Source organism: Coregonus clupeaformis, chromosome 8 (assembly GCF_020615455.1).
Source record: "Coregonus clupeaformis isolate EN_2021a chromosome 8, ASM2061545v1, whole genome shotgun sequence".
Lineage (NCBI taxonomy): Eukaryota > Metazoa > Chordata > Actinopteri > Salmoniformes > Salmonidae > Coregonus > Coregonus clupeaformis.
The window spans coordinates 23,285,844-23,301,942 of NC_059199.1; the positions used below are offsets into that span (position 1 = coordinate 23,285,844).

Sequence of the window (16,099 nt, forward strand, 5' to 3'; positions counted from 1 at the left end):
GAAATTTGTCCAATCCTGGGATGTCCCATGTAAAATAATGAATGTGAAAAGATCAAGGTACTGTAGTGTTTAAAATCATGTTTGGATTGAATGAATAACTCATTACTATACTTTACACCCATCTCAGTCTCTCTGCAGCTTGACCAGACAGCAGGTCACAGGTAAATTATTGCACAAGCCCAAGCAGCAACAACAAAACAAAAACATAGCCATGCTGAGTCATGATTCACACCACTACTCATACTACAGCAAGCTAACTAATAAGATGAATGCAAAAAGAAAAGAGATTATGCAAAAACAACACCCTAAATAATGACTGTGGCCCCTGACTGTGACACCTGGCCCTTCCAATTTTGCAGATCTGAAATAATTGGATAGGTGCTATCAGTTTGGTAATATCTTCCCCTGCTATTCCAATGGTTTTAGGGGAGCCCAGTTATTTTGGATCTGCAAAGTACACGAAATGGGAAAGAGGCAAGGGGTTGTTTTGGGGCACATTTTGCCCAAGGCCTTCAAGGAACAACTTGCAATATGAGGGGGGATTCACCGTCGTGCCAAATCAAAACAGTGGTCACTCAACGTCAATCAACAATATTGTCCAATGACAGGGGTAGCATCAACGAATGCGTATCACTGTACCTATAATCATTGGCCAGTCAGCTGTCCATCATCTCGAATACGTACCTTCCTCTTTTTAACTACTGAAAATCTGTGCTATGTCATTGGTCCACCGTATTGACGTAAAACACGAATGACCCAAAACAATTGGGTGTCAGTTCCTGTCAATCTCGCTTAACTTCCAATGAGAAGGCCCGTCTGATTCATTGTTCCTCCTACTTATGGATGACGCACAGGTCACGTGTTGTTTGTGCTCTGCTGGGTAGAGATATGTACAGAGAGGGAGAAGGGGACAGATTGCTAGTAAGCTAGCTTGGGTTCTAACGATTATAGAAACGGGGGTGAACGTGGTTATGTTGCACAGGGGCGGCTTTATTTCCTGCAACCCATATTGGATACCTGTTTTTCACGAAGAGGCCTGGACCGACCGTTTTTAACTTAACCAACTGAAATTGTTGCTTTGATTGTAGCTAACCATCGCGTCGTGTAGCCACAGTACAACACAGCAGCGCCAGCCGGAGCCCGTCTCCAAAACAAGAATGGGGTCTAGGTCCACAGCACGGCTTAGGTAAAGTGACCTTTGGTTGTGTTCTCTAAATGGCCAATTTTATGAATTACCAAGAAAACAATGCCGCTATGTTGTTGGTGGAGATGCAACAGAGGGGCATCGGGACGACACCAGCGGCTACGGCAGCCAACCGTGATACCTCAATTGGGGAACCCCCTTCCCCTTTATTGAATATCTGCGGCGGCAGCGGAGCTCGTTTTCATCAGCACTTGCCGCCCTCCAACCACCACAGCCACCATCACTACCCCCAGAGCTCGCTGCCCAAAGAACAACGCCCGCTGTCGCACCAGTATCAGGCGGCGACACAGCAACAGCAGCACAATCTCTCTGGTGAAAACATCACGGGGTCCCCGGTAAGGAAAGCCTCGTCGTCGTCTTTGAACCTGGTACATGAGGACCCCGCTGCTAGCCACCACGCACTCGCTGCATCGGTGAACGCAGCGTCTGCCGCGATTCAATTAGCCGCGAATGCTAACGTTAGCGTCGCTACCTCAGAAGGTGTTGTGGACGACATTCGGAAGTGTGGCTACCTGCGGAAACAGAAGCATGGACACAAGCGGTTTTTCGTGCTGAGGGCGGCGAGCCACCTAGGCCTCAGCCGGCTGGAGTACCATGACAGTGAGAAAAAATTCCGCAATAGCCTACGGTCTGCCACAGCGGCCGGTGCAGTCGCCCCTTCTCCCCCGAAACGGGTGATCTATCTGTATCAGTGCTTTACCGTCAACAAAAGAGCGGATTCCAAGAACAAACACCTCATAGCCCTCTACACTAAGGATGAGTACTTTGCCATTGTGGCTGAAAACGAGCAGGAGCAAGAGGACTGGTATGTAGCCCTGAGTGAACTGATGAGTGAGGGGAAAAAGGGTAATCTAGACTCGGACGAGTTGGATGATGGCTATGGTACAGTCACACCAGGTACGGTTTTCAAAGAGGTGTGGCAGGTGAACGTGAAACCCAAAGGGCTGGGTCAGACCAAAAACCTCACAGGTGTGTATCGTTTATGCCTCTCTTCTAAAACTATCCATCTGGTCAAACTAAACTCTGAGACACCGTATGTCAACCTCCAGCTAATGAACATCAGACGATGTGGACACTCAGAAAGCTTCTTCTTCATCGAGGTGGGTCGGTCGTCCTCCATAGGACCAGGGGAGATATGGATGCAGGTAGATGACTCTGTAGTGGCTCAGAACATGCACGAGACCATCCTAGAGACCATGAAGGCTCTGAAGGCCTTTGCAGAGATTCGCCCCAGGAGTAAGAGCCAATCATCTGGCTCCAACCCCATGGCGTTCATCACCACCCGCCGTCACCTAGGCAACCTTCCGCCAAGCCAGACGGGTCTCCAGCGCCGCTCCCGGACCGAGTCGGTGGTCGGGACACCGCCATCGAGTAAGAGCTCCGGCGCCAGCGGCTACCGCTTCAGGACGTCGAGTGAGGGTGAGGGGACGATGAACCGGCCATTCCGGTCCGTTACCGGCAGCCTGATCCACCTGAACACCGCCCGGATACACCTAGGGCGCCAGGAGGGCGGGGGAGGTGCAGGGAACACCGGGGTGGGAGGGCGCTATGCCAGGGCGCTTCCGGGCTCCACCTGCCACGCCCGCTCCGCCTCGCTCCCCGTTTCCCACTTCTCTTCTACCACCTCCCCTGTCAGCGTGTCCAGCAGCAGCGGTCACGGCTCGGTCTCCGACACCCTCACCCGGCCCTCTAGCGCGTCCATATGTGGCTCCCCCTCTGACGGAGGCTTCAACTCCTCTGACGAGTACGGCTCAAGCCCCGGAGACTTTCGCTACTTCCGAGTCCGGAGTAACACACCCGATTCGCTGGGCAACACCCCACCAATCAGAGAAGAGAACTGCCTGAGCGACTACATGGCCATGGGCTGGCACCGCGAGGTGTTTGGAGCAGGCGGCATGAGTAGCTCTGGCGGCGCTGAGGCCCCCCACCGGGACGAGAGCACGTCGACGGATGAAGACCGGTCTCTGAGGAGACGGACACACTCGTTCACACGGCCCGGGAGTCAGGATGGTGTTGCCGGCAGTAGCAGCGGCGTGGCGGTGTACCAGAAGATGACCCAGACCACCTCACAGGATGAGTTGGGGTCTGTGGAAGAGGTTCTGTCTCTGGTCCGCACCGGCAGCAGCAACCAGCCTTCCTCCTCTTCCTCCCTCCGCTCTGACTACAGCTCCTGCTCCGAGCACAGCCAGGGCCGACCCCCTCCTCTCTCCTCCTACCCCTCCACCTCGGCCAAGGAGGACAGTGGCTACATGCCCATGTTGTGTGGGGTGACAGCCTCACCCGGTGACACCCCGGACTACATGCCTATGCAACCTAGCTCCCACTCTCACCCAAACCACCATCACCACTCTCTCTCACACCCTCCCCATCCCCAGCCCTCCCACTCCCCCCAGGCCTATAGCCCTTCCCTGGCCCCACGCTCGGCCAACCAGCTCCAACCCCACCAGCCTACGGACCCCCAGGGCTACATGATGATGCTACCAGGGGGACGGAGCTCCTCTTCCCCAGTCCAGGCCTCCCCAAGCCCCCACAGCAGTAGCAGTAACATGGGTCTGGGTTTAGGTAGTGTCAGTAGTTCTGGTAGTATAGTGGAGCAACCTGAGACTGGAGAATACATGGACATGTCGTACAGCAGTGGAGGAGGGGGGAACGCTGCAGGTGGACGGAAGCTCTCCAACGAGGGGGGATACTACGCACTGAGCATCTCTGAAGGTACCCCCAAATCATACAGTCCCTACTTCTCCCTGCCTCGCTCCTACAAGGCCCCCGTCGCCAGAGATGGAGAACAGAGAGAAAGGGAGCATGATGAATACGTGCTCATGAGCTCCCCGGCAAAACCCGTCTACTCCCAGGTCGCTGGCATGACGACGAAGGGTGTCAGTAGTGGGGGGTCAGACAGCCCTCACGCCCACCAACCCCCGCCCTACAGGGCCCACCACCAAGCGGCTCACGGTGACCGGCGAACGACCCCGGTTCGGCCCAACCGCCTCCCCCTGGGCCGCCGCAGCTTCCACGGGTCGCTGAGGGTTAGTGAGCCAGCCGCTGCCGAGCGACCCTCCAGCCCCGGCGAGTACATCAACATCGAGTTTGGGGACCCCTACGGACCCCCCACGTCCTGCCCTCTCTCTGACCAGTACCTCTCACCCTCGCTGGGCTCTGTCGAGCAGCGCCACTCTCCTCCCCAGCCACAGAACCAGGACTATATGAGTGTAGAGGTGGGGGTTGGAGGTGGTGGTAGTGGGGGTGATGATGGTTGCCGCCTGGCTAAGAACCAGTCCCCCAGACCCTCTCTGGTGGCCCCCTGGAACCCACCCAGCTACATTCGACCCCTGACCGCCGGGGCCTCCCTGAGCGTGGCCCCTGGATCTTCTGGAGCTCACTGGCGGACGGGAACAGATGGCTACACAGATATGACGTTTAACCATAGCGGGGGTGAGGGGTCGCGGGGGTCACAGAGTAGCCCCACAGCCATGCTGCAGCACCTGTGTGTGATGGAGTGCCGCTACCCCCCTACCTTACTCCCCCACCATGTCACCCCTCCCTCATCCTCCAGCCTACAGCCTGATCCCCCCATAGTGGTACGTGCTGACCCCCAGGGGCGACGCAGACACAGCTCTGAAACCTTCTCCTCCACCCCTGGAGGAGGCAGAACCACAAGCTCCAGCACCGGCACCAACCCGCCCTCGGGCTCAGCCAACCCCTCGGCCCTCAACGGAGCTCACCTGGCGGAGGGCTCCAAGTGGGCCGGCTCTGGCTCCTTTGACAGTGTGTGGATGTGTGTGGAAGGGATAGGGGTGGATTTGGACAGTTGCCCTGCCCAGCCAGGGCCCTCTGATCTGGGCATGGACTCAGCCTCCTCTGGGGGCCCTCCTGGAGGTCGTATGTGCAGGAATGTGTCTGTTGGTTATCAGAACGGCCTCAACTACATCGCCCTGGGGCTGAGAGAGGACCAGGACTCTAACTCTGTCCCCATACCCCAGCAGCAGCAGGGGGGTACCGGGCCGACCCCCAACGCCCCCTCAGCCGGTAACGTGACTGTGCCGGTAGCAGAGAACAACGGAGCCTACGCCAGTGTAGACTTCAGCAAGTCAGAAGGGATGACTACCACGTCCACGGGTGAGTGACAGAGGGAGTGCGTTTGTGGGGGATGAGGTGGGGTCTGTGTATATTAGCTTACTGCTCATGAGTGTGTGTGTGTGTGTGTAGATATGTATTTCTGTGTGCTGACATCTGCTCTGTGTTAAGTGTGCGTGTATGAGGTCTGCGTTTCAGTGTGTGTGTGTGTGGCGTACGCTTGCTGTGTGTGTGCAGCCCTCCAGTTGTCTGTCGGCATGCAGGGAGGCATGCTTGCCCTGCAGTGTAAAAGGTGATAATGAGGAGAGGGATTCTCACTTACTGTACTCTACTAGGCCTCCTGTATCTCAGTTGGTAGAGCATGGCGTTTGCAATGCCAGGTTTGTGGGTTCGATTCCCACGGGGGGGCCAGTATGAAAAATGTATGCACTCACTAAACTATAAGTCACTCTGGATAAGAGCGTCTGCTAAATGACTAAAATGTAAAAATGTACTAGCGATGGGGGGAAAAATCGATACAGTTGCATATCTGGAAATTATTTTTGGCAATGTATCGTCTCGTTTTGACTATCGCAATATTATTTTTGCGCTAGTTGGCTGTACCTGCACCAGAACTCCAGTATTTTCCCTTCATAGCTTGTTCTCCATCTTCTTTTTAAATAGGTAGCCAATTTGTTTTCAGCACTTTTATTTCCATGACTGATCAAAACTAGTTTTCTCATGCTCTCTCTTTTCCCTCTGCAGCAGACATATGGTGAGCAATATGTTTGGAACATTGAATTGCAATAAAATAACAGTATTGAACCGCAATACATATAGAATCGCAATACATAACTTATCGGCACCTAAGTATCGTGATAATATCGTATTGTGAGGTCCATGGCAATTCCCAGCCCTATACTCTACGCACAAACACACGCGGCGTGGTGTTTTCTGCATGTTTTTGCAAATGAATCAGCGGCATTCCTGTGTCATCCTGTAGGTGCGTCAGTCGTGAGTTAAAATGTAACACTTTGGATGATTTAAGGGTACTTCGTAAATTCACTCTAGAGTGTCAGAGGGTGCTCAGAGTGCACTCTGGCCGTTTTTGTAAATTCAAATGTCAGATAGTCCCTTCCTAAATTCAGAGCGTTTCACTCTGAGCGTTCAGACCGCACACTGGACGCTCTCCAGACCTGCTAACTTGCACACATTTTGTGTACAATGCACGCAATTTGAGTTCAAAGTGCGCAGGTATGAAAAATGAACGTGAAATATAAATATAGTCTTCTAGTAGGCACATTGTGGTTTTTGACTAAACCATCTGAAGTTGGAGCTAAGCCAATTGGAGGACTTCGGCGAAGAGAAAAAATCTCTAGCTCCGCTCCGGCCCGCCCCCTGTAGTGGTATTTTCCTCCCTCGGAGTCCGTTGATACCGCTGATGTGGGGTGGGGGTGGGGGTGGGGGGGGGGGGGGGGGTCAAGCACATAACCACTATTTCTTAGTTAGCTCCTTAGCTAAGGCGTCATTACGACAAAGGTAGTTATCTACAGGATTTAGTCAACTAAGAGAACACTTTCTTGCCCGCACATGCTTTGATCTCCACAACTGTAGTAGGCGCAAGCGCATTGAAGAGCAAGGAAACGTGAGCTGTTGCGGTAGTTCATGGAATGAATGTAAACAGACTTGGCAGAGCGGGCTGTTCCTCTAACACCGTCCTTCACAGAAAGTTGTTAGACTGTTAAAGATTAGTATGCCTATGTTAATTAATCAGTTCTGGATCTGTCCTCTTCATATAGTGATATGTCATCAATGACAGCAAGGCATGTTGAATGAATGGTAGCCTAGTAGTCAGACCTAACTTGGCGATCAGAAACGATCTCATATAGGCCAGTTCAGTTGTATCATATTCCAAATGGCCTACAGTAAGCTAGACTACTACATTGCATCCAGTATAGCGCTGGGCTGTATACCTAGGGCTGTTAGGGCGTCCGTATTACCGGCACACCGGCGGTCACGAGTCATGACCGCAATCAAATTCCACATGACCGTTTAGTCACTGTAACTAGGCTCTGATGCCGCTGGTGGTCATTAGTAGCCTACCAGACTTGCTAACTGCCAGTCGCTAACGGCCTGGTACTCTGCACTCTATTGTCCCTCTAATCACTCTGACATCAATGCAAATGTAATTGAAAATGGAATCAAACACCCATGAGCTCATGTTACGCAACATTTCTATAGGCTATGCAATTGCGTGAGAAAACAGTGTGGCCTCTATTAAAAAGAGGAGGATCCCATCAGCTTTCTATAGGCTAGGCCTATATGTATTTCTCAACTTTCCTTATATTAAGCACATTGCTTCTCTTTACAACAGGAATATAGCCTACCTGGCTGGCATGAAAATGAACCACGGGAAAAGCTGTTTAAGTGCATAGATGACATGTATTTTTTTAGTCGCATCATGCATGCAGTCTTAGAATGTATTAACAATCTAAACATATAGCCCAATGTTTGTATCACAACTAAATGTGCATAAATAACTCTAAATTAAGTATATAGGAGGACCTGTTTCTTTGTTAACCACTCAACACTGAATAGCCGCATGTGCGCACTCCTCAAATCATTTGGAGAGAATATATTTTCTATTTTATTCAGCTATGTCCAATTGTATTCTTTATACTATAAAATAAATAAAATTCTAAGCAACTCTTGTGTGCTAAATGAACTAGTGTAGCCGACAGCCATATGGCATAGCCAGATCAGGACCTAACATAAGGGCAACTCGGAGTATGCTATTCTGTTCTTCTGAAATAGAATAGCATAGCATATCATGTTTCTTTAGACCTGTCTAAAATAAATAATGGATTTATTGTGATGGTGTAGGCTATATTTATTAGTAGATGTTCCAAAGGTCTGCGTCAGTTGCTTGTAGGCTATGCGTAGCAGCCAGGAGATGCTAAAGGTGTTTATGTTAATTATCGGTCAATTACCGTGAGACCACCAGTTATTTGCTTGACAATCACCGACTGACAAAATTTCATGACTGCCACAGCCCTAGGTATACCGTATTTTACTATATACCGGTATTGATGCACGGACCGGTATGGGTTTTTACTTTACCTTCTATAATGGTATTTGAATGTTTGGTTTGCTAAATGTGATATGTGTTGCGTAAAGTCCATTTTTATAGTTTATTCTGCTACTTGAGTCATCTCTCTCCGCTCTCTCTCTATGCCACTTTCCACAGACCTAGCCCTGCCTTCTGTCACTCAAGGAGCGCATCTGTTGTTGCTCGACCACGAGACACTTGCATTCAGTCTGTATGGTCAATGCAGCACATGCAACAATGTTGATGACTATGATGCTGTTTCCACTTTGCTTCTTAATATAAATCCACAAACGTTCTCCCGAGTGGCGCAGTGGTCTAAGGCACTGCATTGCAGTGCTAGCTGTGTCACTAGAGATCCTGGTTCGAATCCAGGCTCTGTCGTAGCCGGCCGTGACCGGGAGACCCATAGGGCGGCGCACAATTGGCCCAGCGTCGTCCAGGGTAGGGGAGGGAATGGCCGGCAGGGATGTAGCTCAGTTGGTAGAGCATGGCGTTTGCAACGCCAGGGTTGTGGGTTCGATTCCCACGGGGGGCCAGTATGAAAAATAAAAAAATTATGTATGCACTCACTAACTGTAAGTCGCTCTGGATAAGAGCGTCTGCTAAATGACTAAAATGTAAATGTAAAAATTTTAATAATTACACTATTAGTTTGTGTTTCTTAAATCTGCAAACAGCTAGTTTTTTCTTAGCAAGTTGTGGCTAAATCGTGTTAACTGTTAATCGCTAGTTAGCTGGCTAGCTAGCTAATGTACTGAGTCAGTGCAAACGTAGCTAGCTATACAGCCTGATACCAGTGATGGTGTAGGCCTAAATCAGCATGTTGTTTTTACAACAGTATCTTCTAAATCAAAGAGGAATAGGCGAAGCATGAATATGTTAGCTACATGAAGTAGCTAAGAGAGAATATTTTATGTAGCCAAAGATTATAGGGTCCCCTAGGAAACACTGACCAACACTTTGGTTCCTACCCTGTCACAATAACTCCTCCCTTGCATTTTCATTCGTTGTCATGCCAAACACTGTATTCAAAGTGCCCACTATTATCTTTTAACTATGGAATTAGAATAATCTGTTCATCCAAGTGTTTTGATTTGAATTTCAAAGCAAATCGCAATTGCAACACTTGGTTAAAAATAACGTGGGGTCTGTGTATATTAGCCTACTGCTCATAAGTGTTTTTGTTTTTTTTGCCCATATCGTGCAGCCCAACGTGGCAGTGTGGAAATGAGTGCAGGAAATGCAGAAACTGATGAAAATGCAGAACAAAAATGTTGGGTTGAAGTTTAATTGAACAGTAGAAAACGATCAGAAAGTAGAGAAACCCATTGAAATCACTTAGAATGTATGTGTTTCCACTCTAGGGTCATTCCAAAACATAAAATACTGTCAAATACCATCAAATCGTCCAACAATTAAAAAATAGTGATATGATATTTTGGCCATATCACCCCTAATCCAGTAATCCCCAAACAAAATTAAGAAGCCAGTTTGCATTTTCACTAGACTATCCACATAAAGACACCTAATAATCAAAATAGTCAGTACCCCTACATTTAACCTAGAAAAATGTGAAGGTGTCATTGAGATGACCACCTCAATTTAATTTAGGATTAAACACAAGACTTCTGTGTTGGCTACATTGTTTGATATAATTTTAAGACTCTGCCATTTCCTGAAACCTAATCAAAAATGCTAAATGCTCCAACTTCCTGAGGGGGAAGTTGACTGACCCTCTCTGGACCTCCCCCCTACCCAACCTTAGGCATACATTTATTTTAATTTATTTCACCTTTATTTAACCAGGTAAGCCAGTTGAGAACAAGTTATCATTTATAACTGCGACCTGGCCAAGATAAAGCAAAGCAGTGTGATAACAACAACAACAACAACACAGAGTTACATATGGGATAAACAAAAACAAAACGTACAGTCAATAACACAATAGAAAATCTATATACAGTGTGTGCAAATGTAGTAAGTTATGGAGGTAACTTGTAGCTCAGTTGGTAGAGCATGGTGCTTGCAACGCCAGGGTTGTGGGTTCGATTCCCACGGGGGGGCCAGTATGAAAAATGTATGCACTAAATGTAAGTCGCTCTTGATAAGAGCATCTGTTAAATGACTAAAATGTAAATGTAAAATGTAAGGCAATAAATAGGCCATAGTGCAAAATAATTACAATTTAGTATTAAGACTGGAGTGATAGATGTGCAGAAGATGATGTGCAAATAGAGATACTGGGGTGCAAATGAGCAAAATAAATAACAATGTAAATAACAATATGGGGATGAGGTAGTTGGGTGGGCTAATTACAGATGGGCTGTGTACAGGTGCAGTGATCGGTAAGCTGCTCTGACAACTGATGCTTAAAGTTAGTGAGGGAGATAAGAGTCTCCAGCTTCAGAGATTTTTGCAGTTTGTTCCAGTCATTTGCAGCAGAGAACTGGAAGGAATGGCGGCCAAAGGAGGTGTTGGCTTTGGGGATGACCAGTGAGATATACCTGCTGGAGCGCAGACTACGGGTGGGTGTTGCTATGGTGACCAATGATCTAAGATAAGGCAGGGATTTGCCTAGAAGTGATTTATAGATGACCTGGAGCCAGTGGGTTTGGCGACGAACATGTAGTGAGGGCCAGCCAACGAGAGCGTACAGGTCACAATGGTGGGTAGTATATGGGGCTTTGGTGACAAAACGGATGGCACTGTGATAGACTACATCCAATTTGCTGAGTAGAGTGTTGGATGCTATTTTGTAAATGACATCGCTGAAGTCAAGGATCGGTTGGATAGTCAGTTTTACGAGGGCATGTTTGGCAGCATGAGTGAAGGAGGCTTTGTTGCGAAATAGGAAGCCGATTCTAGATTTATTTTTGAATTGGAGATGCTTAATGTGAGTCTGGAAGGAGAGTACGGTCTAACCAGACACCTAGGTATTTGTAGTTGTCCACATATTCTAAGTCAGACCCGTCGAGAGTAGTGATTCTAGTCGGGCGGGCTGGTGCAAGCATCGTTCGATTGAAGAGCATGCATTTAGTTTTACTAGGGTTTTAAGAGCAGTTGTAGGCCACGGAAGGAGTGTTGTATGGCATTGAAGCTCGTTTGGAGGTTTGTTAACACCGTGTCCAATGAAGGGCCAGATGTATACAAAATGGTGTCGTCTGCATAGAGGTGGATCTGAGAGTCACCAGCAACAAGAGCGACATCATTGATATACACAGAGAATAGAGTCAGCCCGAGAATTGAACCTTGTGGCACCCCCATAGACTGCCAGAGGTCCAGACAACAGGCCCTCCGTTTTGACACATTGAACTCTATCTGAGAAGTAATTGGTGAACCAGGCGAGGCAGTCATTTGAGAAACCAAGGCTATTTAGTCTGCCAATAAAAATGTGGTGATTGACAGAATCAAAAGCCTTGGCCAGGTCGATGAAGACGGCTGCACAGTACTGTCTTTTATCGATCGCGGTTATTATATCGTTTAGGACCTTGAGCGTGGCTGAGGTGCACCCATGACCAGCTCGGAAACCAGATTGCATAGCGGCGAAGGTACGGTGTGATTCGAAATGGTCGGTGATCTGTTTGTTAACTAGGCTTTCGAAAGGCTGTAGGCTATGCGTAGGATGGATATAGGTCTGTAACAGTTTGGATCTAGAGTGTCACCCCCTTTGAAGAGGGGGATGACCGCGGCAGCTTTCCAATCTCTGGGGATCTCAGACGATACGAAAGAGAGGTTGAACAGGCTAGTAATAGGGGTTGCGACAATTTCGGCGGCTAATTTTAGAAAGAAAGGGTCCAGATTGTCTAGCCCAGCTGATTTGTAGGGGTCCAGATTTAGAAGCTCTTTCAGGACATCAGCTATCTGAATTTGGGTGAAGGAAAGGGGGGGGGGGCATGGGCAGGTTGCAGCGGAGGATGCAGAGCTAGTGGCAGGGGTAGCCAGGTGGAAAGCATGGCCAGCCGTAGCAAAATGCTTATTGAAATTCTCGATTATCGTAGATTTATTTGTGGTGACAGTGTTTCCTAGCCTCAGTGCAGTGGGTAGCTGGGAGGAGGTGCTCTTATTCTCCATGGACTTTACAGTGTCCCAAAACTTTTTGGAGTTAGTGCTACAGGATGCAAATTTCTGTTTGAAGAAGCTAGCCTTTGCTTTCCTAACTGATTGTGTATATTGGTTCCTGACTTCCCTGAAAAGTTGCATATCGTGGGGGCTGTTCGATGCTAATGCAGTACGCCACAGGATGTTTTTGTGCTGGTCAAGGGCAGTCAAGTCTGGGGTGAACCAGGGGCTATATCTGTTCTTAGTTCTGAATTTTTTGAATGGGGCATGCTTATTTAAGATGGAGAGTAAAGCACTTTTTAAGAACATCCAGGCATCCTCTACTGACGGAATGAGGTCAATATCCATCCAGGATACACGGGCCAGGTCAATTTAGAAAGGCCTGCTCGCTGAAGTGTTTTAGGGAGCGTTTGACAGTGATGAGGGGTGGACTTTTGACCGCGGACCCATTACAGACGCAGGCAATGAGGCAGTGATCGCTGAGATCCTGGTTGAAGACAGCGGAGGTATATTTAGAGGGTGAATTAGTCAGGATGATATCTATGAGGGTGCCCATGTTTACGGATTTAGGGTTGTACCTGGTAGGTTCCTTGATAATTTGTGTGAGATTGAGGGCATCTAGTTTAGATTGTAGGACGGCCGGGGTGTTAAGCATATCCCAGTTTAGGTCACCAAGCAGTACGAACTCTGAGGATAGATATGGTGTCCAGGGCACAACTGGGGGCTGAGGGGGGTCTGTAGCAAGCGGCAACAGTGAGAGACTTATTTCTGGAAAGGTGGATTTTTAGAAGTAGAAGCTCAAACTGTTTGGGCACAGACCTGGATAGTATGATAGAGCTCTGCAGGCTATCTCTACAGTAGATTACAACTCCGCCCCCTTTGGCAGTTCTATCTAGACGGAAAATGTTGTAGTTCGGAATGGAAATTGCTGAATTTTTGGTGGCCTTCCTAAGCCAAGATTCAGACACTGCTAGAACATCAGGGTTGGCAGAGTGTGCTAACGCAGTGAATAACTCAAACTTGTGCTTTGCTGCAGGAGGGACTGGTGCACTTCACAAAATAGATGGCATCATGAGGAAGGAAAATTATGTGGATATATTGAAGCAACATCTCAAGACGTCAGTCAGGAAGTTAAAGCTTGGTCGCAAATGGATCTTCCAAATGGACAATGACCCCAAGCATACTTCCAAAGTTGTGGCAAAATGGCTTAAGGACAACGAAGTCAAGGTATTGGAGTGGCCATCACAAAGCCCTGACCTCAATCCTATAGAAAATGTGTGGGCAGAACTGAAAAAGCGCATGCGAGCAAGGTGGCCTAAAAACCTGACTCAGTTACACCAGCTCTGTCAGGAGGAATGGGCCAAAATTCACCCAACTTATTGTGGGAAGCTTGTGGAAGGCTACCCGAAACGTTTGACCCAAGTTAAACAATTTAAAAGCAATGCTACCAAATACTAATTGAGTGTATGTGATGAAAGAAATAAAAGCTGAAATAAATAATTCTCTCTACTATTATTCTGACATTTCACATTCTTAAAATAAAGTGGTGATCCTAACTGACCTAAGACAGGGAATTTCTACTAGGATTAAATGTCAGGAATTGTGAAAAACTGAGTTTAAATGTATTTGGCTAAGGTGTATGTAAACTTCCGACTTCAACTGTATTCACGAAGGTCTTAGGAAAGATATTTGCGAAATTCTTAAGAATATTTTGAGGAATTGCACTTACGTTTTTTTGTCAGTAGTGTTTTGTGAATCCGTCCACAGAACATTAGATTACCTGTAGTACAGTACAGACAAGATTGGGTTGGTTTGACAGCCCATTAGGAAAGAAGCATGATGTGTCAGCCTAGTAAACGTGTTCACACACACACTGCCTGCTTGCGTGTGTGTTAAGAGCAGTCTATCCAGTGTTAAGTGAAACAAGCATCTCGCTCTTCAGCCTTTAGTCTATAATTCTTTCTACAACAGATCCTAAGAGCCATCTAATGAAACTCACAAATCCTAGACTATGAACAATGTCATCCAGGGTGATTGGTCCTTGATAGTGTGACTCAGTAGTTTCAGCCAGCCACAGGCTGACTCATATGTTAACTGTTGAGCTGGGGCCAAAATGAACAAAGGGGTGTAAGTTCATTGACCCTGGTCCTGGGCAGTGTGCCAAAGTGGGTCAAACAGTACCAAGGTAATATGGAGAAACCTTGACCTGCAGTTGCCCCTGTGTGTGTTTTCACCTGAGAGTGTGTTCGTTGCATTGACCCCTTGCTGCCCCCCTTAGTGAGGTCATTCTCCCATAGGAGAATCAACACACTGTGTGTGGGTGTGCGTGTTTTTGGTTTTCCATAGAAAAACCAACTCTCTTCTCTGATGAAGGTTGTGTTCACTGTTTGAAGTGTTTCCACTGTCGTGTGTGTGAGTCATGCGGTGGGTCTTTGATGTGCTCTAATTGGCCCAGCGTGTCGGAGCAGCACGGCAACAGAGGCACAGGAAACGCATCATCACACAGGATGCATTCCTTCCTGTGACCTGCCCCGAGCAGCCAGGTACACCTGAGTCCCTTTCAGTACCCTTTCCCTTTTTTCCTCCAGACGAAAATGTTTGGAAATGGCATGAAACAGGGAAGTTAGTGGGCTACTGGATCCTGTTCATTAGGGCACGCCGTAATGAAACCTTTTGAAACGGGAACATAGGCGAAGTGAAACAGGAACGTAGGCTACTATTCGAAGTTGTCTGATAACAGCACAGACTTTCCTTCTCGTGCGCCATACTAAACACGACCCTGGCTTCAAAGTGAGAGTATATGGAGGGTAGTGTGTGTGGAGCATGGGTGGAAGAGCGTACATAGTGTTGTGTTAGCTAGCTTGCTGCTGCCATTTCCTGTCCCTGTGACATCCATAGGTAGGCTCCAGAGTGTGAAAGTATAAGTGTAGCCTACTGGTTGTATGGAGCACGGAGTTGTTTGGAGCTTGGTTATGGTTCTGTAGTGTAGAGTACAGAGAATTTTTGCTAGCTAGCTGCTGTTTTAGCCTAGTGTAGAGTTACCTTGTTAGCCTTGTTGAGTGTTCGCTAACTGCCTTTTCCTATACCACCTCCATCTATATTTACTGCTTTATTTTCAGACTGACACTTATTTATGAGCCGTGCCTAGCAGTAGGCATGTGTAGGCTGCGTCCCAAATGGCACCCTATTCCCTATGTAGTGCACTACAGCATGTGCACTGGCCCTAAAGCAGGATGCTACCCAGGCACAGGCAACTGGATCCGTGTGTGTGTGTGTCGAAGAACCTAAACTCGCTCTCAAACACGTAAATACATACAGATGTTAATGTAATCACATGATGTTAGGTCAAATCCATTTTTGTTTTAGTAGGCTATATATATCTCATTATTTGCAGGTTGGCGTTAATTGGGATGAGCTCCTTAATTGCCTTATCGCTGTATAATAAGTCGCTCAATTAAAAGTTGCTATGAATATGACGATATCAGTCTGGGTCATTCCACCTCAAAAAGCACAAGAAAGATGATTTCGACACCCGCCATCTCGGATTGTTCTGAAATCGTTTCTGTACTGCTACCTAACGGTGTTCCGTACACATTTTGTGTAACCGCAGCATTCAAACAAGGCTGCAATGAAAACTAATGGGAATGTAGCGACTGTGTTCGCGTCAAATCCGG

At 47.8% G+C, this 16,099-nt stretch overlaps 1 protein-coding gene across 1 annotated transcript in view; it reads left to right on the forward strand.

Annotated features, from left to right (window-relative positions):
- The first annotated feature begins 899 nt into the window (after window positions 1-899).
- LOC121571273 (insulin receptor substrate 2-B) overlaps window positions 900-16,099 on the forward strand; it is a 40,860-nt gene continuing 25,660 nt past the window's right edge. The window contains exon 1 of the mRNA XM_041882642.2: window positions 900-5,320. Within this exon, the coding sequence (XP_041738576.2) occupies window positions 1,216-5,320 (4,105 nt within the window). The 5' untranslated portion in view covers window positions 900-1,215. The remainder of the gene's footprint in view (window positions 5,321-16,099) is intronic.